At 45.0% G+C, this 23,480-nt stretch overlaps 1 protein-coding gene across 4 annotated transcripts in view; it reads left to right on the plus strand.

Moving 5' to 3' along the window:
* The window catches only part of ctnnd2b (catenin (cadherin-associated protein), delta 2b), a 168,825-nt gene extending 146,670 nt beyond the window's left edge, over positions 1–22,155 (plus strand). For 3 of the 4 annotated variants that reach the window (XM_056292726.1, XM_056292727.1, XM_056292729.1), the window contains 8 exons: positions 3,289–3,489; positions 3,815–3,965; positions 7,204–7,447; positions 9,402–9,486; positions 14,754–14,880; positions 19,263–19,391; positions 19,845–19,921; positions 21,889–22,155. In XM_056292726.1, the coding sequence (XP_056148701.1) occupies positions 3,289–3,489; positions 3,815–3,965; positions 7,204–7,447; positions 9,402–9,486; positions 14,754–14,880; positions 19,263–19,391; positions 19,845–19,921; positions 21,889–22,155 (1,281 nt within the window). The remainder of the gene's footprint in view (positions 1–3,288; positions 3,490–3,814; positions 3,966–7,203; positions 7,448–9,401; positions 9,487–14,753; positions 14,881–19,262; positions 19,392–19,844; positions 19,922–21,888) is intronic. The other variant, XM_056292728.1, reaches the window with a different exon arrangement.
* Positions 22,156–23,480: the final 1,325 nt, after the last annotated feature.

Here is a 23,480-nt window from a genome sequence, read left to right on the forward strand (position 1 = left end):
TGGGGGTGGGAAGGTCAGCTGTTCTGTGCCAAATGAGAGATAGAGAGAGTTAATAACATTTACATTTATTCATTTGGAAAACGCTTTCGTCCAAAGCAAGTATCAAGTGAGTCACCAATCAGTAGATAAATTCGAATGTTGCCAGCTGGCATCTTAGATCGCTACACAGTAACCATATCATAGTAGTACTATATGAAGTAGAAGTAGTAGTAGTACATTTGCTAGATATTCCTTTGAATACAGCGTAGCAAATGTACTATTACTACTACTTCATATAGTACTACTGCAATATAATTACTGTGTAGCAAATGTATCACAATTACTACTACTACGACTACTACTACTCCCACTCCTTCATACAGTGCTATCATATGATTACCTCTCATCATCTCATCATCAGCTGCTTCTCTGGGGTCGGGTTGCAGTGGCAAGCAAGCTAAGTAGGGCACTCCTGACGTTCCTCTCCCCAGCAACGCTCCCCAGCTCCTCCAGGGGAGATCACAAGGCATTACCAGGCCAGAATGGACATGTAGCCCCTCCAGCGAGTTCTGGGTCTACCACGGGGTCTCCTCCCAGTTGGTCCTCCTGGACCGGTGTCTGCGATGCCGGAAGTTGGCACACCCTGGTCCCCGCCTTTGCCTGCCACCCGGCCTGCATTGCACCCTACCCCAATGCTCATCCCGCGGGTGGTGGGTCCACGGGGTGCAATGATTACCATGTAGCAAATATCTGCAAATGTACCACTACTACTATTACTACTACTACTAATCTGATTACTTCATATAGTACTACTATGCTATGATTACCGTGTGGCAAATATACTGCTTCTACTACTTGATATAGTAATACTGTAAAATTAGTATCATAGCACTGTGTGAAGAAGTAGTAGTAGTAGTAGTAGTAGTACCTTTACTCCACGGTAATCATATCATAGCCAAGAGTGCATGTCAATTCAAGTGCACTTAGTGTAAGTGGGCCTTAGATCTTCAAGGGGTGGAGAATTGGAAAATCAAAGCACAAAGTAGATTGATATTACCAAAAAACAGTAAAAACAGGCAAATTATACCATGAGAGCATAAAAATGTCAAGCACAAGTAGAAGAGGGCACAACAGTAGATAGACATCGATGATAATGGTGTTTAAATGAGACAGGGCACCGTAGTAACAGCAGACACCAATAGCAGTATGAGATGATTCATAGTCACTGCAAAGTGCCACCAGAGACCATGTAAGGATTAAGGTAGACCTGGAAAAGCAAAGTTCTTACACCTTTCTTGGAGGACATAAGCAAGTCAGTTGGTCTGTATGGAGGTCAGGAGTTTGTCACCATTGTGGGGCCAGATGAGAGAAAAGTCTGGATCTAAATCAAGGAACTGCACCATCTTACCTCAGACCCCATATTAACATGTACGCTCTTACTCACCCTGTTTGTTCTACGGCTACTATCTGTGTCCTATACTAACATGAAGCGCTCCCACCCGGCCTTACACAGCTTATATGATAATGTGCAGTGTAGAGGTCGGGCTGTGCTGAAATCTGTATAAGTAAAGGTAATCTACAGATCTAAATAGCCTTTCACAAATGACATGATCCGGCATGCTCCTGAAAAAAAAATAGAGACAATAGATTGAACTATGTATAGTTCTTGTATTGTTCCCATAGGTCATTTCAGTATGAAGTCATCCCGGTGAAACACGGTTTCCCTGCTGCCATAGCTCATTTTCATTTATCGTTCCCTTGAACTGAAGAAATTTTCTCCTGCAGTTTTATTCTCTGAATTTCGGTGTACTGCAATGACCAGAAGAATGTATAATCTAATTTTTTCATTAATTTTGATGCATCGGTGTATCTTTTTTCGTAAAAGTCGAGGTAAAACAGGACTTTCCTCTCTGCTGCTCCATGCTAGACCATCTAAGAATCTATGCGAGCAGCCCTGATTCTGTCATCTTTTACGGCCAAATAACTTCTTGATTGGAGTTAACGAGGGGTTATTTCATTTTCTTTTATCCTTCCTGACCACTGCCTGCTGCAATAATGATTTAAGACGGGGAAAAAAAGGTTTTACTTTCATTTCTGTCACTTAATCCTTTGATTAGTAACTCGATGTGAAGACCTGCATAGCATACAGTATATGTGCTTCTCTCAGGTTCTGACCCACATAGACATGGTTTACGTGGGTCTTCTCCAGACACATAACTGGATTCAGGTCTCAACTATGTTTTTGTTTTTTTTAAACATTCAAGTATTGCATCATGTATTAAGCATGCATCAAGACAGTCAAGTATTTACACATCCGTATAATTGATGACCATGATGTCCCTAACAAGTGTACCTTCAAGTAACTTTTAACTGAAAAGTAATTATTTTATCATGGAAAATGTCCGTTAATGTGTTCAGTACGTATCATTTGTTGAGTCTTAAGGTTATAATTTTTCCCTTGTCATGGGTAAAACCTTGTCCAAAGGAGGTCACGGACCGTAATCCAATTTTATCTTTTCAATCTATTGCGGCACAGATGTTTCGGGTCAAACGCCCTTCTTCAGTATGCCAGTGGCAAATAATCATGTTTAACATAGGTACATGAGAGTCATTTATAATTGAACTGACTGCATACCCTGTTCTATCCTTGGGTCTCATTCATAAAAATGTTATGCACAAATTTGCACTTACACACTTGTGGGATTTTCTTTAGTCCTTAAATTTGTCTTGCAGACTGAAGCGTTATTGGTTGTACTCCCCTCCCCCAGACATCATCTGCCTTCGTGCATCACCCAGGCTTACTAAGACATCATTGTTTACCAAATTCAGCAGTCACCCAGATTTCATGTCTACTCCATTAGACAAACTTGAGGGCTAAAATATACCATGACTGTCTCAGAACAAATTGGTGCATAGGAACATTTCAGAAATGAGGCCTCAGGTTACCATAATCCATTTCTATAAGTTATCAAAAAACAATGAATTACTAGGTAACAAAGATGATAACGTGCCAAAAACAATTCAAAATGATAAAACCTTTGCTACCAATGATAGAAAAAGGAATGTGTAAACGTTAGTATTTGTTCATGCATTTTACATTTAAGTGTGCATTTTCTGCCAGATGACTGTCTTGCTTGTTAAAGGAGACAATATCATTGTTGTCCGGCCCGGGTCAGACACGCAACTCTTTACGGTTTCTGTCCTAAAACTTCTTCTTTCTTTCTTTCTTTCTTTCTTTCTTTCTTTCTTTCTTTCTTTCTTTCTTTCTTTCTTCTTCTTCTTCTTCTTCTTCTTCTTCTTCTTCTTCAGTGGGACGGTGTGGGCCCCTTCCCAGACTCGGCAGAGCCCCCTAAAGGCATCCAGATGTTATGGCACCCCACCATCGTCAAGCCCTACCTTACCCTGCTGTCTGAGTGCTCCAATCCGGATACACTGGAGGGGGCGGCTGGAGCTCTGCAAAATCTGGCTGCCGGGAGCTGGAAGGTAAAACCTCAGCATCTTTTATGTTTTGTTGACCCAAGATTGTAATTTTATTTCATTGTCTGATGGTGGGCTCAGATCTTGTGCAGTCTTGAGTTCTTAAGTCTCTGAACAGCAAGCTTCGGCGCTGCAGAACGTTTCGTGTTCAGATTTATTGTCATCTGCATTTGAGTTCTTACCAGAATTCAAATACAAGGAAATTCATGTGCTCTGGCACTCTAATCCTTGGATAGTAAGGAAGACAAATTAGATAATTAGATAGGGGTGTGTGTGCAAATATCACTGCATCAAATGATATCTCTGACTTTGTCATCTCATCTCATGCTATTTACCCATCTGGCCACCTTCTGCATAGTGGTCGGTGTACATCCGTGCCGCTGTGCGTAAGGAGAAGGGCCTCCCCATCCTGGTGGAGTTGCTGAGGATAGACAATGACAGGGTGGTGTGCGCCGTGGCCACCGCACTGCGAAACATGGCCCTGGACGTCAGGAACAAGGAGCTCATCGGTTAGTGATGCACACACACAGGGCCACCCATAAGTGGGAAGGGAAAGCTTTCTGGGGCACCGCAACCAGGGGGGGGCCCATGGAGACCAGCAATAATCATGTTCATCCTACATATAAGCAATGGTAATGGCAATCCTTGCCATTGAGTGTGAACTGGCTAAACAGATGGACTTTAAATGCTAGCTAGCCATTTTTGTGAGTGGGTCTACACCCACAAACGCACGCACACACCCACACACACACACACACACAGAAACCAAAAACATACCGGACTTCTATTTACAAATCTTCCATCTATCACTATGGGGGGGAAAAGTCTGGCATTACAAATGGATTCAATGCCTGCAATGAAAGTAAAACGATTGGGCTTTCTAAAGGTGAGCTGGAAACTTTTTCTTTTTTTTTTTGGAGGGGGATGCTTACATTGGATATTTTATGTTGAATTCGAATTTGTATGTAGGCCTACACACCTGTTTATCCTCTATGTACATATTTCATACATACCAATGCCATTTTTATATTTATATTACTACCTGCACTAAACTATTGTACTGTGTAGCAGCTATACAAGTTTTTTGATCTGTACTACTTTAGTTCTTACTTTACAATACTGTAGTGTATATATCTATACCGCTACCTAGTTTTATACCCAAAACTGTGTGTGTTCTTGTGTTCTGCCCTTTATTAATACTGTTTAACCTGCATCTGCATTACCCTCAACCTTTCCGTTGTTGCTGTGTATTCTGTATTGTTTAACGTTAATCCATGTGAGCCAAACCAACACTGATTCTTCATATCCATAAAACATAGTTGGCCATTAAATCTGATTCTGATGGCATAGATGTGATATGATTTCTTTTTGCACAGTATATTAGGCTGTAAGGAGAATTATGGTTGTTGCCAATCTGAGAGACATGTCAGAGGGGTGGTCCACTCCCTGATGGCAGTCGAATCCTCCCATCAGCTGAGATTGTGTGGTGATGAAGTCATAAAGCAGTCTTATTGGTTTTACTTTCACAAATGAAATCTGGAAATATAGTCCTCTCTTATACCAGTCAGCTGATTGGGTGCTCACAGTTGTGCTCAGGGGAGCCCCGTATGGCTCATGTCTTCAGTAGTAAGCTGGTTGGCCTCATTGTCCCTATAGGAACCGCCTCTTTGTGCGTGTGTGTGTGTGTGTGTGTGTGTGCGTGTGCCAGTTTCTCAGTCTTAAGAGTATGTCCATCCATGCGTGTACACGTGTGCAGAAGCATGTGTGAGTTTGGCATGTGTGAATGTTGTGTCACTGCTAGGGGGTGTACACGTGTGGGCTGACAGAACACGGCGTTCTCCCCCGTAACGCTGTTCTGTTGACACAATGTAATTGCATTAGTGTCTAAATACATGGGGTAAATGGTATGTACCCTCAGAGGAATAATGAACTGTAGTTCGTCTGTTTTCCCATTTCGTGGTAGAAACGAGAAGAAAAGCTTCACCTTTGGCTTGTCCGCCTCTGTGATGGTTTATTTTTACTCTTACTTAATTTCTTTCTAAGCACACACTGGGCAAATGAACTGAGAGAAAATGCTTTCACACAAATGTATAGAAGGAAAGGGAACTCTGGTGGAAATTGCTCGGGGGGCCATTCATCGTGGACTCGGCTGAACACCATAGCTGTGATGATGGCAGTGGCAGCCAGCCAACCCCTCCTTCACCCCCCTCCGGGTGCTGACCCAATCAGAACGAAGGGTCAGAGGGCACGACAGACAAGATTGCCCCTGTGAAAATAGCCGGGTGTCATGGGAAATGTAGTCAGTCAGTATTACACCATGTGGCCATGTCCTCTCCGGTGCTGTCTGGCCGTCAGCCCAGCTGTGTTTTTCTCTGTATGACAACAGAGTCTTTTTCAGCCCATACAGGTTTTGTGTGGGGGGGGCACGATGTTTTGGGTTTTTTTTGGATGTGCCAAATGTGTTTCTGTACCCAAAATATATTTGAACAGGTAGTAGATTAAAAAGCAGCTCCCCAACTCCCTCTCTCTCGCTCTCTCTCACTCACCTACATACAAACAGTTTCTCTCTCTCATTTAAAGAGTCAGGTCTGCTGTGTGCTTCTAACAATGCTGTTTTTTGTTTTTGTTTTGGAATATTCCGAAACTGACATTCCAGAGTCTACACCCACTTTGCGCAGTGATTGGCCGGGTGTATTTAGACATGAAAGTAGGCAGGGTTGGGCCTCCGGGTAGTGTAGCGTTCTGTTCCGTTGCCTACCAACATGGGGATCGTCGGATCGAATCCCCGTGTTACATCCGGCTTGGTCGGGCGTCCCTAAAGACACAATTGGCCGTGTCTGTGGGTGGGAAGCCAGATGTGGGTATGTGTCCTGGTCGCAGCACTAGCGCCTCCTCTGGTCGGTCGGGGTGTCTGTTCGGGGACTGGGGGGAATAGCGTAAACCTCCCATGCGCTGCGTCCCCCTGGTGAAACTCCTCACTGTCAGGTGAAAAGAAGCGGCTGGTGACTCCACATGTATCGGGGGAGGCATGTGGAAGTCTGCAGCCCTCCCCGGATCAGCAGAGGGGGTGGAGCAGCGACCGGGACGGCTTGGAAGAGTGGGGTAATTGGTCGGATACAACTGAGGAGAAGGGGGGAACTTCCCCCCCAAAAAAGTAGGCGGGGTCTCACGTGGTCTACAAATTCTATTTTGCTCAATCTTCACACCAACACTTGCAACATGAACAACTTTGAGGAGAGTTTGTTTGACTCTTCGCGTCATGACTACAAAGCCTTCCTGTTTATAAACCCGCCCCCCACTTTGAAGGACAGAGTGTCTGTCTCCACCTTCAAAGTTAGCTGTTTGGAAAAGGCATAAGTGACTTCGCTGACCCTAAGTCATTCATACCTTGTGGTTTAATTGGCTAACACAGACACGTCGCCTTTCCACTCGCCTTGTATTTTATTGGTCATACGTTTATGTTGCCTTCACAATGTTGGTCTCGGTCTGGACTGTCATTGATGCCCCCATGTGATTTTGGCAAACTGGAGGTGGGGGTTTTATCATAATGTGTATTCTCCTCCCAAAAGAAAGAGACGGCATAGATTTTCTCTATAGGCTGTCTCTTTCTCCAAAGTCTCTTTATTTCTTTTCTATTTTCATTTCTAACACCCCGGGATCACACCACCGTGTTCTCAGCTTAGAAAAATGTAAATAAAAAGGCTTACCATCTCATTAAAGCCATCCATCTCCTGCCGTTATCCACAGGTAAATACGCCATGCGGGACCTGGTGCACCGTTTGCCAGGCGGCAGCAACAACAACAACAGCAGCGGGGGCGGGGGGGCCAACGGCGGGGGCCTGCTGGGTAAGACCATGTCGGACGACACTATCACAGCCATCTGCTGCGCGCTGCACGAGGTCATCACCAAGAACATGGAGAACACCAAGGCGCTGAGGGACGCCGGCGGGATCGAGAAGCTCATCGGCATCGCCCGCAGCAAAGGGGACAAGTAGGTGGAATGATGGCGTGTGTGTGTGTGTTGGGGGATGGGGGGGGGTGCAATACCTTGGGTGCCACGATAACATAAATTGAACGATCATCACCAAAATAGGCACCTTTAAGCCACCCCTAGGTCCCATCCAGGAGGCCATAGGATCATGTTGTTTTCAAATATCATTAAACCCAGCTTACAGACACAGCTTCAGCCTTAAACAGTGTAATGGGAAAAAAAACCCTGTGTATCCGACTTCTTATTCCACCCTGTAGGTGGCTTCAAAATGCAGTAAACGGTTTAATATGGACTATTTTCATTTCATTGGCACATATTTGTTTACTTTGGATGAGACGAGCTGACAGAGGCCAGGTACCAACAAGTCTCTTTGGCTTGAAAGTGGGAACAATGACGCGTATGGTACCCACCAAATATGATTTCTTCAGACTCAAGCTAATCTCACTAAGCTACTTTCCATAGATCATAAAAGAAATCTTGGTTACTTTTACAAAGTTGTTCCATTAAAAATCAGAAAAACACACATTGTTTGCAATGATGTATTGTGGTTACCAAGGCAACAGTACCACGCTGGGACCTGTTTTGAGTGCTTTTGTGAATACAATGGGATCCTATGGCTTTCCTTGATGGGAGCTGAGCATGGCATCGGTTAGATTGAAAACATGTGCGAGTATACAGAATGAATGGGGGAACTGACTCTTCTCATAGCATTTGTCGACAATGAGAAAAACATAAAATTACACCGTGGTTATTTTCTAAGCATTCCAGCACTTAAGAGATTTCCGATTTGCATTTGATAATTGTGCTGCCCTGGTGGTGGGGGCTGACAGAGGGAAATGGAGATACAGAAGAGCTCATCGGTATTGCAAACAGCAAAAGGTGGACAAGGAGGTGGAACTGGAGGGTGCTGGTTGGGTGGGTGTCGGGTGAGAGACTAACACTGATGGGGGTTGGCAGGACGGGTAGGGGAAGGTGGGAGGGCTCAGACAAATTCATCAGCGTCACGCATGGCCCAGGGGACAAGAGCTGGAGAGAAATGTGGTGAAGGTGTGGGAGACGGAGAAGGGACTCATCACCAAAACGTAATCTGTTGCAACAAAAAGGCACAAAAAAAGCCAGGATTGATAGATGTGTGAGATGGGGGGGGGGTGAAGGCTCCTCATGGAAGTTCTCAAACGCTCCCAGGTTGTTGTGTTTCTAATGACCAAGTCTAAGTTGTGCAAATTTCTACAGTGTCAGCTGGAATGTATAAGAGGTAATACTAACTACACAAATCCTGTAGGTAGAACTTTGAACTTGTTTCCAGCAGAGTTTGGTGGTGTGTTTTTTTTTCTTCATTCGTTTGAGTGGTTGTTGAACAGAATCAAAGGTGAGATCTGCGGTCAAAGCAACCTTAAAAATTGACATTAAAAGTTTACAACCCTCACATTTGCAAAGTTTTGAGGTTTGCCATTTTAATGTTGCGTGGTATTCCCTGTGAGCAACCCACAAAGTCAAATGCTCTGCATGTGCTTAAAAAAAAAGGATTCATATTCTCATGGTGAAAATGAGGCCTCAGATCCTAATGTAGAATGCTGTAGTTTCCTATAAGACAATAAACAGAACAAAACTGCTAATAGATCTGGAGCCGCTGCGTACCGCAGAAGACACCAACCCTGTATGTGCGATGGAGTACAGATCAATCATCATCAGTACTGTTTATGCCAAAAAGCTATCATTAAGTCATCCTGATATGTTTTTATTCCCTCTAAATCTCTCAGTACTGATTTTCTCTCCTTTTCTTGGATTTCACTTGCCCTGCTGCTAGTTAACACAGTGCTGTCTGCTTCTTTTTCTGTCTGTGTTGTTTGTCCCACTCTGCAATTCATCTTTGCAAAAAAAAAATAAAAATGAGTCGACGCGATGCTACGTCATGTATCCCGTAATGCATTTCTCCTCTCCGTTGAATTCCCAGACACACCCCTAAAGTGGTGAAGGCCGCGTCTCAAGTCCTGAACAGTATGTGGCAGTACAGGGACCTGCGTAGTCTCTACAAAAAGGTATTCCACACACGTTTTCTGCAGGTTTGACTCACACAGATGATGCATGAGCCTGATGACAACACAGTAGCAAGGGGGAGCCGTGTTCCTTCACATTAGCTATGCACTGTATCTCTAACACAGTACGCTAAACCGCTGAGCCTCATTCTTCTTTCCCTCTCTTCCTTTCTCTTATTATTTTTCCACCTCCTCATCTCAATTTTTTTCTTTCCTCTCCTTCCCTCGCTTCTCACGCTCATCTCAGCTCCTCTCTTCTGTGTCCATCTCTTTCCCTCCCCTTTCTTTTCGTCTCTGTTGACCTCCCTGTCCAGTTATTTCCTCTCCAGGATTAGATGTATCAGGATTTTCTATATCAGCTGTACAAAGCGTTATTTGCATTTTCTTATGCTGTGTGGTTTACTTTGATGTAACCCACCAGAGGTAGCAGCAGACCAGGAAGTGAGAGTTGTAGTTTTCACACTGATGGATTGCTGACACTTTTCGGCACAATTTCAGCAGCGTTTATGAGAAACACAGAAGAATGAGGTTACTATATATATATACACTCACCGGCCACTTTATTAGGCACACCTGTCCAACTGCTAGTTAACGCAAATTTTTAATCAGCCAATCACATGACAGCAACTCAATGCATTTAGGCATGTAGACATGGTCAAGACGATCTGCTGCAGTTCAAACCGAGCATCAGAATGGGGAAGAAAAGTGATTTAAGTGACTTTGAACGTGGCATGGTTGTTGGTGCCAGACGGGCTGGTCTGAGTATTTCAGAAACTGCTGATCTACTGGGATTTTCACGCACATCCATCTCTAGGGTTTACAGAGAATGGTCCGAAAAAGAGAAAATATCCAGTGAGCGGCAGTTCTGTGGGCGAAAATGCCTTGTTGATGCCAGAGGTCAGAGGAGAATGGCCAGACTGGTTCGAGCTGATGGAAAGGCAACAGTAACTCAAATAACCACTCATTACAACTGAGGTATGCAGAAGAGCATCTCTGAACGCACAACACGTCGAACCTTGAGGCAGATGGGCTACAGCAGCAGAAGACCACACCGGGTGCCACTCCTGTCAGCTAAGAACAGGAAACTGAGGCTACAATTCGCACAGGCTCACCAAAATTGGACAATAGAAGATTGGAAAAACGTTGCCTGGTCTGATGAGTCTCGATTTCTGCTGCGACATTCGGATGGTAGGGTCAGAATTTGGCGTCAACAACATGAAAGCATGGATCCATCCTGCCTTGTATCAACGGTTCAGGCTGGTGGTGGTGGGGGATATTTTCTTGGCACACTTTGGGCCCCTTAGTACCAACTTAGCATTGTGTCAACGCCACAGCCTACCTGAGTATTGTTGCTGACCATGTCCATCCCTTTATGACCACAGTGTTCCCATCTTCTGATGGCTACTTCCAGCAGGATAACGCGCCATGTCATAAAGCTCGAATCATCTCAGACTGGTTTCTTGAACATGACAATGAGTTCGCTGTACTCAAATGGCCTCCACAGTCACCAGATCTCAATCCAACAGAGCACCTCTGGGATGTGGTGGACCGGGAGACTCGCATCATGGATGTGCAGCTGACAAATCTGCAGCAACTGCGTGATGCTATCATGACAATATGGACCAAACTCTCTGAGGAATGTTTCCAGTACCTTGTTGAATCTATGCCACGATGGATTAAGGCAGTTCTGAAAGCAAAAGGGGGTCAAACCCGGTACTAGCAAGGTGTACCTAATAAAGTGGCTAGTGAGTGTATATATACAGTGTATCCGGAAAGTATTCACACCCCTTCACTTTCCCCACATTTTGTTATGTTACAGCCTTATTCCAAAATGGATTAAATTCCTTTTTTTCTCATCAATCTACACACAATACCTCATAATGACAAAGCGAAAAAGGTTTTGTAGAAATTTTTGCAAATTTATTAAAAATAAAAAACTGAAATATTGCATGTACATAAGTATTCACACCCTTTACTCAGTACTTGGTTGAGGCACCCTTGGCAGCGATTACAGCCTCAAGTCTTCTTGGGTATGAAACTACAAGCTTGGCACACCTATATTTGGGGTATTTCTCCCATTCTTCTCTGCAGATCCTCTCGAGCTCTGTAAGGTCAGATGGGGCGCGTCGCTGCACAGCTATTTTCAGGTCTTTCCAGCGATGTTCAATGGAGTTCAAGTCTGGGCTCTGGCTGGGCCACTCAAGGACATTCACAGACTTGTTCCGAAGCCACTCCTTTGTTGTCTTGGCTGTGTGCTTAGGGTCGTTGTCGTGTTGAAAGGTAAACCTGAGCCCCAGTCTGAGGTCCTGAGCGGTCTGGAGCAAGGATCTCTCTGTACTTTGCTCCATTCATCTTTCCCTCGATCCTGACTAGTCTCCCAGTTCCTGCCGCTGAAAAACATCCCCACAGCATGATGCTGCCACCACCATGCTTCACTGTAGGGATGGTATCAGCAAGGTGATGAGAGGTGCCTGGCTTCCTCCAGACGTGACGTTTGGCATTCAGGCCAAAGAGTTCAATCTTGGTTTCATCAGACCAGAGAATATTGTTTCTCATTGTCTGAGAGTCCTTTAGGTGCTTTCTGGCAAACTCCAAGCGGGCTGTCATGTGCCTTTTACTGAGCAGAGGCTTCCGTCTGGCCACTCTACCATAAAGGCCTGATTGGTGGAGTGCTGCAGAGATGGTTGTCCTTCTGGAAGGTTCTCCCATCTTCACAGAGGAACGCTGGAGCTCTGTCAGAGTGACCATCGGGTTCTTGGTCACCTCCCTGACCAAGGCCCTTCTCCCCCAATTGCTCAGTTTGGCTGGGCGGCCAGCTCTAGGAAGAGTCCTGGTGGATCCAAACTTCTTCCATTTACGAATGATGGAGACCACTCTTCAGGACCTTCGAAGCTGTAGAAATTTTTTTGTACCCTTCCCCAGATCTGTGCCTCGATACAATCCTGTCTCAGAGGTCCACATACAATTCCTTTGACTTCATGGCTTGGTTTCTGCTCTGACATGCACTGTCAACAGTGGGACCTTATATACATAGACAGGTGTGTGCCTTTCCAAATCATGTCCAATCAATTGAATTTACTAGAGGTGGACTCCAATCAAGATGTAGAAACATCTCAAGGATGATCAGTGGAAACAGGATGAACCTGAGCTCAATTTTGAGTGTCATAGCAAAGGGTGTGAATACTTACGTACATGCAATATTTCAGTTTTTTATTTTTAATAAATTTGCAAAAATTTCTACAAAACCTTTTTTGCTTTGTCATTATGGGGTATTGTATGTAGATTGATGAGAAAAAAAAGGAATTTAATCCATTTTGGAACTAGGCTGTAACATAAAATGTGAGGAAGGTGAAGGGGTGTGAATACTTTCCGGATGCACTGTATATATACACTCACTGGCCACTTTATTAGGTACACCTTGCTAGTACCGGGTTGGACCCCCTTTTGCCTTCAGAACGGCCTTAATCCGTCGTGGCATAGATTCAACAAGGTACTGGAAACATTCCTCAGAGAGTTTGGTCCATATTGACATGATAGCATCACGCAGTTGCTGCAGATTTGTCGGCTGCACATCCATGGTGCGAATCTCCCGGTCCACCACATCCCAAAGAAGCTCTATTGGATTGAGATCTGGTGACTGTGGAGGCAATTTGAGTACAGTGAACTCATGGTCATGTTCAAGAAACCAGTCTGAGATGATTCGAGCTTTATGACATGGCGCATTATTGTGCTGGAAGTAGCCATCAGAAGATGGGAACACTGTGGTCATAAAGGGATGGACATGGTCAGCAACAATACTCAGGTAGGCTGTGGCGTTGACACGATGCTCAATTGGTACTAAGGGGCCCAAAGTGTGCCAAGAAAATATCCCCCACACCATTACACCACCACCACCAGCCTGAACCGTTGATACAAGGCAGGATGGATCCATGCTTTCATGTTGTGGACGCCAAATTCTGACCCTACCATCCGAATGTCGCCGTAGAAATCGAGACTCATCAGACCAGGCAACGTTTTTCCAATCTTCTATTGTCCAATTTTGGTGAGCCTGTGCGAATTGTAGCCTCAGTTTCCTGTTCTTAGCTGACAGGAGTGGCACCCGGTGTGGTCTTCTGCTGCTGTAGCCCATCTGCCTCAAGGTTCGATGTGTTGTGCATTCAGAGATGCTCTTCTGCATACCTCGGTTGTAATGAGTGGTTATTTGAGTTGCTGTTGCCTTTCTATCAGCTCGAACCAGTCTGGCCATTCTCCTCTGACCTCTGGCATCAGCAAGGCATTTTCGCCCACAGAACTGCCGCTCACGGGATATTTTCTCTTTTTCGGATCATTCTCTGTAAACCCTAGAGATGGTTGTGCGTGAAAATCCCAGTAGATCACCAGTTTCTTACATACTCAGACCAGCCCGTCTGGCACCAACAACCATGCCACGATCAAAGTCACTTAAATCACCTTTCTTCCCCATTCTGATGCTCGGTTTGAACTGCAGCAGATCGTCTTGACCATGTCTACATGCCTAAATGCATTGAGTTGCTGCCATGTGATTGGCTGATTAGAAATTTGCGTTAACGAGCAGTTGGACAGGTGTGCCTAATAAAGTGGCCGGTGAGTGTATATAACTTAGCACAAAAAGTAAGGAAATTTGTGTTTGTTGTAACAATGCTTCTTGGCAATAAATCTTATATTAGGCACCTGATTGTCAGCACCTGGGGTACCAGAAGCTCAAAACAAGAGTCAATATTAACAGCAAAATAAGCTGTTTGGCATTGGCAGAGAAGATTTGGCAAATTTTTCATGGGCACAACCCACATACTCAGCTCTGCTGCTCATCCCACAAATGCATGTTCCTTACAAATTTGGCACCATTTAAAAGGGAAATAAAAAGGCTTTCAAACGGTATAAGATTTATTGCCAAGAAGCATTGTTACAACAAAGAAATAATCTACCAAACACAAATTTCCTTACTTTTTGTGCTAAGTTATATATGTATATATCCATCCATTATTTATACTCGCTTATCCAATTCAGGGTACCCTGCGATAGACTGGCGCCCTGTCCAGGGAGTGTTCCTACCTTGCGCCCAGTGCATGCTGGGATAGGCTCCAGCCCCTCCGCGACCCTGAATTGGATAAGCGGGTACAGATAATGGATGGATGGATGGATATATATATATATATATAGAGAGAGAGAGAGAGAGAGAGAGAGAGAGAGAGAGAGAGAGAGAGAGAGAGAGAGAGAGAATGTTGTATTGAGGATCTCTATCTCCTCGCCAGGATGGTTATTCCCAGTATCATTTCGTCGGCTCTTCCTCCACAATAGAGAGAGACAGACAGCGGCCCTACTCCTCCTCCCGTACCCCGTCCATCTCTCCGGTGCGGACCTCGCCCAACAATCGATCAGGTGAGTCCTCTGTTTTTCACCTCTTTGTTTGCCCCCCCCCCATCCCCATCAGTACAGGAGGTTGGCGATACCCTTCCTATATAACTGAGCTGTGCATCACCCTTCACTTCACTCATCCTGCGAACAAATAATCTTAAATCTCAAAAAGAGTGAATAATGAAAAAATAAAAATGTTTCTTAATACATGACCGAAATAAGATATTCAGCTTTTTTTTCCTTTATCATCCACACCGTATTTAAAGGGATTTGAGTGTGTTTCGTGGGACTATAAACAGTTTTTTCTAATCCATTACTGATAAAAATGAAAACGGAGAAACACCAAAATTGAGTTTGAGGGACAAACGTTAAACGCTGTACTTTGCCAGACCTGTACTTGCCTTTCTTTTTCTCCTGCATTGTTTTCCATTTTCTTTTATTGAGTCAGTCTCAGATAACAAATCAAGCCATTTTTTTTTCATTTGATTGCACTGGAAATTTTGCACACGCTCACAACAGGATTCCTTTGTGTGAAAAGGCCTTCAGGATGCGTGCATCCCCATTCACAGCCATTTGCTGATAACCAGCGACGAGAGCAAAATAAGCTGCATGGGTTTCAGCATTGAACATAATTAGAATGGACTTTAGAAAATGCTTATATAGCACAGCATTAATGACTCAATGCATTAATGAGTCAATGAATCAATGTTAGCTGTATTATAATCCACAGAGACATCCGAGTGAGGCAGAAAAAAAGACAGTAGAGATAAAACCAAACAGGAAGAGCATAATAGCCTTGAAGTCTTCCTGTTTGAGGAAGTAAATAATGATTCCGGCTTTAGACTAGACCGTAGCTATCAGGCCCTATGGGACTCAATCAATAGCCATGTTTCCACCAAAGGGCTAAACAGGGCTAACCAGACTGAGTTCATTATCTCTGCTGCTGACTTCACTCCTCACATTCATCAGCCGTGGTGATGTTTTCAATTCGGTGGTCGGATTTTAAGTTGGATCTGGCACTAGCAGACCCATCTCGAATCTTACACAGGTCTTAAATAAATGCCTTTCCATCCAGTTGTGCTCTGTGCAGACAGATTGGGGGGGAGGGGGGTGAGACAGTCAACAGAAAGACATATGTTGTAAGACGGGAGTGGGGTGGTGTGGGTGTTGACATTGCTCTCCAGGCCTGTAGATATCGAGCTTACAGTATGGCGGAGGAGAATATTAATATTGCTTTTTCTCTGATGAAATGTGGAGGATCAGAGGATGGGAAGAGACACACATGCAAAGACAAACAAGAAAAATATGGAAATCAGCCACCGACTTACAAATGAACAGTGAAGTCTGGTCTGTGTGTGTGTGAATGAGAGCGAGAGAGATGATTCAATATTTACTTCTCTCAATCTCGTGTTTCAATAGTAATTTATTAGCATAGTGTTACTCATACAAGCTCAAAAGGTCACAACACAGAAACAGTGCCCAGTGCCCCCTTTTCCTGTTTATTCACGCTGCACTCATCGAACCAGTTATCACATTTGTTTTTAGCAGCATAACTGAATCGAGGATTAGCACTTGCACATTTTCTACCTTTACTGAAGTGGCCTGCTAACGGAAAACCACGGTCACCTTTTAAACCATAGCCACAGGCCTACATTATTGTGATACCGGCAAATGAGATGTGATCCTTTATTCACGCACAGGAAGTGACGCTCGCTACAAGGCACGAAAAAAAAATGAATGTGGGATTTTACATGTTTTTTTCTTCAGCAACGCCTTGTTGATGGTAGGGGTCGTAAGCCTTCTCCAAGTCCACAAAACACATGTAGACTTGCTGGTCAAACTCCCATGCCACCCTCAGCACTTCCGCAAGGGTAAAGAGTTGGTCCATTGTTCCACGGCCAGGACGGAATCCGCATTGTTCTTCCTGGATCCGAGGTTCAACAATCGGTCGGAGCCTCCTTTCCAGCACCTTAGAGTAGACTTTCCCAGGGAGGTTGAGCAATGTGATGCCCTTATAATTGGTGCACACCCTCCGGTCCCCATTTTTAAATATGGGAACCACCACCCCAGTCTGCCATTCCACAGTTACTGTCCCCGATCTCCACGCGACACTGAAGAGGCGTGTCAGCCAAGACAGCCCAATAATGTCCAGAGCCTTCAGCATCTCAAGGTGAATCTCAACCATACCCGGCATCTTGCCACCAAGGAACTTCTTAACTACCTCCATGACCTCTGCCAGGGATATGGGTGGGGCTTCCCCCAAGTCATCAGACTCTACCTCCTCCGTTGAGTCTTTGTTAGCCGGGTTCAGGAGCTCCTCAAAGCGTTCTTTCCACCGCCCGACAACATCTCCAGCCCGGGTCAGCAGTTCCCTTCCCCGGCTGAACACAGCCTGAGTCAGGCCCTGCTTCCCCTTCCTGAGTCGCCGGACAGTTTGTCAGAACTTCCTTGAGGCCAACTGAAAGTCCTCCTCCATAGCCTTGCCGAACTCCTCCCACACCTGAGTTTTTGCTTCCATGACCGCCAAAGCTACAGCCCTTCTGGCCTCACGGTACCTGTCTGCTGCTTCAGGAGACCCCTAGGCCAACCAAGCCCAAAAGGCCTCCTTCTTCAGCCTGACGGCTTCCCTCACCGCTGGTGTCCATCAGCGGGTTCTTAGGTTGCCACCTTGACAGGCACCGATGACCACAGCTCCTACCTGCCGCATCTGCATTAGAGGCTTTGAACATGGCCCACTCAGACTCCATGTCCCCAGCCTCCCTCGGGATACACGAGAGCTTCTTCAGGAGGTGGGAGTTGAAGACCTCACGGACAGGGGCCTCCGTCGGACGTTCCCAGTTCACCCTCACTACACATTTGGGTTTGCCAGGTCTGTTTGGCAGCCTTCCCCGCCATCTGATCCAACTCACCACCAGGTGGTGATCAGTTGACAGCTCTGCTCCTCTCTTCGCCCAAGTGTCCAAAACATAAGGCCGCAGATCTGATGATATGACCACAAAGTCTATCATTGATCTTCGGCCTAAGGTGTTCTGATACCAAGTACAGTTATGAACTACCTTATGTTCGAACATGGTGTTTGTTATGGACAATCCATGACTCACACAGAAGTCCAATAACAAGGCACCGCTCGGGTTCCGATCGGGGAGGCCGTTCCTCCCAATCACGCCCCTATACGTTTCTCCATTGTTGCCCACGTGAGCGTTGAAGTCCCCCAGCCGGAACCCTATCCAGGACACCACCCAGAGACTCCAAGAAGGCCGGATACTCCAAACTGCTATTCGGTGCATAAGCACTCACAACAGTCAGAGCCTTCCCCCCCAGCATCTCGCAGTCGTATAGAGGCGACCCTCTCATTCCCCGTGGAGAACTCCAACACAGCAGCGCCCAACCAGGGACTTGAGTATCCCCACACATGCCCGGTGCCTGTCACCTTGGCCAACTCTGGAAAAGTAAAGAGTCCAGCCCCTCTCCAGGAATTTGGTATCAGAGCCCATCTATATCTAGTTGGTACCACTCCACCTCCCGCACCAGCTCAGGCTCCTTCCCTGCCAGACAGGTGACATTCCATGTCCCGAGGATCAATCTGCGATGCCAGAACATGCCGGAACGTCCCGGTCCCCACCTTTGCCTGCTGCCTAGCCTGCATTGCACCCTACTCCAATGGTCATCCCTGTATGTGATGCGTCCATGTTGTATTTTCGGGCTGGGCCCGACCACCAGATGCTTGCAGAAGAGCTCCCTTCCCAGGTCTGGCTCCAGGAGGGGGCCCCGGTTTCCCTTTTCCGGGCAAGGTCCTGTAGCTCTGCTGGTGTACTTTCATTGGGTTTCTTGGGACTCACTCTTAGTATAGCCCCTCCCATGGGACCAATTTACTTTGGGAGACCCTACCAGGAGCTATTGCCACTGACAACACAGCTCCCAGGATCACTGAGACACCCAAACCCCTCCACCATGTTAAGGTGGTGATTCTCGAAGGGAAATATTTGATATTTTTACATAAACTTAACAGTTGTATTGCAATAAATTCCAAAGGTGGGTTAATGTGACAATGGAAAAGTATATCCATTGCTAATTAGTGCACAGAACATGTTACATATTGACAATGTTTTTATTTTTTATGCACACTAAAGTTCCATGATTAAGATATTATCATTAACCCAAAGGAGATAGAAATGCGGGATGGCAGTGTTACAAAGGGTTGTTTTTTTTTGTCAATTTATTTAACGGGGATAACATCCCCTTTCATCACCCCTCAAATCGACCTGGTGGATTAACATGTGGTATAATTTGTAAACCACGGCTAAAAGGTTGGTTTAGTTTGAAAAGGAATCCACCTGCCAATTAACTAAGATATTAACATTGGTGTATTAACCAATTAAAATTGTTCTCTCTGTTTGTGTGTGCAGCAAGTGCTCCTGCCTCCCCCAGGGAGATGATGGCGCTGAAGGAGAGGAAGACAGACTATGATTCAACGGGTAATGCCAGTTACCATGGCAACAAGGGCGAGCACACTTCCAGGAAGGACGCTATGGCTGGTAGGAACTCTATGCTGCATATTCTGCGGACATGGTCTCTCACACAAAACTGCTGCTATGACTTCCTTTAGCGGTTACCATGAGGATTTGGAGTTCCCAAAGTGTTGGTGCTTTAATACTGGAGGCTTTCCAGTTCTCCACTGGTTTGTGGGTGGGCAGTTAGTCATTGATCTACTGAGTAACTTAAAATACATCACTGAAATACTGCCCCAGCAGGTGTCTGTTCTGATTAGTATTACAGGCAGACACTTAAGTCTGTTTCCAAGTCTCAGTAACACTTGCGGTGCAATGACCCCCTTGACCCTAGCTTCACAAAGTCAGCCCACAAATTTCACTTTGCCCATATCCGTTTTGCATAACAACGACTGAACTCGCGAGATTTAGGCTGGCTGGAAATCCTAATCCAATTTGTGCGTTTTTTGAAATGGTCATCTTCATTCTTTTCCTGTGCAGGTCAAATCACCGGGGGGACTTCCACACTGCACAGAGGAACATACGTCTCTCCTAGTGATGACCTCAAATATAACCAGGTCAGACGATTCCTCTACCAGGCTGAGAAATAGCCAGGGCTATGGCCGTCCTGGTGGTCTAAAAGAATGTGATGCGTTGCGTGTTCATGCTTGTGCCTGAAATGCTGCTCAAAACCTTTGTCATCTCTTATCTTCTCATTCTCCAATGACTGTCCGAGTTTCTCGGAGAAAAAACTTCTGAATCACATTCCATTTGCCTCTTTAAAATAATACATGACAAAAGATTTGTTTCATCCTTAAATACCCGGAAAGTACTTATTATGCATTATGCAGAGGAAACATTTTTGTGTAATTTTTTCACTTCTGTGGTGAAACAGTGCAAAGAAACAACACAAATGAGGGTACAGAAATGAATTAAACATTTTCCTCCAAAATGTTAGAAATGCCTAATTGTCATTATAATGAATTCAGAACTGCTGCAAATTGTAAACCTACCAAGAAAATTTGGACTATAGCAGATTAACTACAGTAGTTCAAAGTTATGTCATGATATTATGATAATTTTCATCATTATGATCCCAGGCGATATCTGGTGTCGTATCACAGTATCAATATTATATGATAAGACAGGATATAATGCCTAGAGACAAAGTTACTCCGTTTCTACAATAACCTTCTTCTTCTCTCTCATTTGAGGTTGGGAGCTGCCTTTTTTTTACCCCTGCCAGCAGCCATTGAGTTAGTTCCTTCACCCCTGTGCCCTCATGCTTTTAAATATTCTAAAATAATCACGACTTTGTGCAAGGCTGCAGTTTGTCACTCGGTTTATGGAGGATGACAAAGAGGATAAGCAAAACTATAATTAGCTCAAATGCAATTTCAAGCTGTGAATGAACCCAGTGTTGTGTCTTTGCTTCAAACTGGTTCAGAGCTATGCCAGGTCAATGAGTTCAAAGTGAACTGGATTCTGATGGATCATGCTATTGGTAAAATCATCATTTTCCTTTTTCTTCAAAAACACTGAACCCCTCAACCAGCACTTAAACACACACAGCTGCAGCAATGGCATATCGACCTCTAAAGTGTTGTCATCATTTCGGGGCTCTCTGACTACCATTTATTTTTTTGCTTACGTTGAAAATGCATCAGGTATTTGGAGCCTATTTGCCAATAAGTCTGCTTTTAAAACATTTGAGTAATAAGTCGAAATGATATCGGGTGACAGGCATGGGCACAAGTCCATGAATACTGGAATGGCATCCAGTGCTTTACCTGTGCCCCCGTCCATAGGGTTAATGGTTGTGTCAGGAAGGGCATCAGGCGTAAAATTTTGCCAAATCAGTATGCGGATTGACAAGATCATAACAGATTGGTTGAGGCCCAGGTTAACAATGGTGCTGTGTCTTGTTGCTGGAAACTGTAAAATCTGCTGTGGCGACCACTGAGAAACAGGGAATAAGCCAGAAGAAGAAGTAGAAATGACATATGACAAAGCAAGGTCATTTTAACATGTTAGTGAATTTTGCTGACATCCACAGGCTACAAGAGCATGCTTTTCCCTCGTCTGCTGCTCGTCAGTGCTACATCAGGGACAAATATAGCTAATACTAACAATTGGTTGAAATCTGTTAGCTTCAAAACCAACCAAAATCGACCTCAGCCAAACTAGAAATGCATATGAGAACAATCGTCGAGAGTTATTATTAACATTGGACATACTAGTTAAAGGCAATTATTTTATACTCCTATAAATATTTATTCTGACTGAAACAGGGTTGGATGTGGAATCTCTTACTCTGGCATGAAATTTATATCATGCTTTAGAGGTCTATTCCTTCTGATTATTTTACTCTTTGTCATTGGCTCACTGATGTCAGACCTTCTTTACTTTTATACAGTATGTGAATGATGCCTCTGGGGCTCATCGTTTTCTGTCCTAGTTACAGACATCCTCTTCTATTCCATTCCACTTGTATCCATTCAGTATTTACAATGGTTATTTCATATTCTTGTCCTTTTTTTTTTAGGTCTCATCTCAGGGCCTTCCCTCAGAGCCCTACCCTCCCTTCCAGAATCCTCCTCCGCCAGGCAGCAGCAGTTATGACGAGCAGGTGTACTATGAGGACCAGGTGCACGCACCAGGAGGGCGCCCCCCACAGGCCGAGCTCAACATGCACCTGCAGGGCCTCAAGTCCACTGGCAACTATGTGGACTTCTACTCAGCGTCGAGACCGTACAGCGAGCTCAACTACGAGACCAGCCACTACCCGGCCTCGCCGGACTCCTGGGTCTGAGAGGAGGCCACGCCAAGGAGGAGGACGAGGAGCTGAGGGAGAGGTGGTGTGGACATTGGGAGGGTGGCAGTGTAGGTTTAAAAGGCAGAGGACCAACGATAATGAAGGGACGCCATTTTTCCTCCTTGATGCCCCCCACCCCACCCCAACCTCACCTCCCCCATCCAAACCGCCACTCCCACCATCAGGACTCCTGAGTGTTGGCAGGCCATAGGATGATGGGAGGATGGAGCAGAAGAAAGGATGAATTAAGAGAAAGAAGATGGTGGATGAGAGAAGGGAGTGGACGAGAAAAGGACTCGCCATGCATGTGCATGCACACGACCCACCGAAACGACAGACACATTGACTCCGACCACGTTATGCTTGTGAAACCAGAGAAGAGCGAGGGATAAGATGCAGACAAGGACGGAGAGAGAATGGGGAAGGTACAGACGTGACGAAAGAGAGTTGGGACGTAGGTGGATGAGTGAATGCTAGAGAGATGGATGTAGATGTAGAGGAGGGACAGAAAGGAGGAATAAGGGAAGGGATTTATGGACTCGTTTCAGGGCCAACAGTAGAAGGTTGTTGCGATTTTGGAAAGCTTGGTGGAAATGCGTCGACCTTGTGATCATGTTGGGAATCGTGAGTGTGGATCGTTGTAAATATGTGGCATAGTAACGTGGCTTTTCGTAATGTGAAGCACAAGAAACAAAGCTGTAGGACATACAGTAGTCATCTGTCACTCCAACCTTCGTTTCTCTATGGCTTCAGTGTGATGTACATACAGTACCCTCCTCCAGGCAAATGAAGTTCTCCTCGACTTTGACATTTGTAATTTGTTTTTGTTTTGTTTTTACTTTTTTAACGCTCACTTCTGGTTGTATAGTAGTTGATGTACATTACGGAGATGCATTACTTATTGTACATTGCACTAATTTCTGTGTAGGCCTTCTCTCGGTTAGGCCCCCCACACACACACCCACAGACCAATATCCACACACAATTGTTCACCAGGCAAAAGTCTCATATCACTTACATGATTTCAATGCAGTGCATCTCAAATAACAAAACTAAATACAAAAGAAAAATGAAACAGTGATTCTGCTCAGTCACGGCGCTCCTCCACTGCCCATAGTTTCTGCAAAATGTCCCCAGAAAGGCTCATGGGGTATGAATTTGGAGGGGAAAAGTGTGACTTTATAAAGGTTGTCCAGGAAAAGCCTTTTTTTTTTCTACATGGTGTCGCTTCTGTCAAACACTGTTTTTTGGACCTTAGCTTTGTTTTATGTGGACCGCCATCTAATTGCTAATGCACCACAGATGCCCTTTCTGTTCAACGA

The sequence above is a fragment of the Lampris incognitus genome, chromosome 14 (genome assembly GCF_029633865.1).
Source record: "Lampris incognitus isolate fLamInc1 chromosome 14, fLamInc1.hap2, whole genome shotgun sequence".
Taxonomy (NCBI): domain Eukaryota; kingdom Metazoa; phylum Chordata; class Actinopteri; order Lampriformes; family Lampridae; genus Lampris; species Lampris incognitus.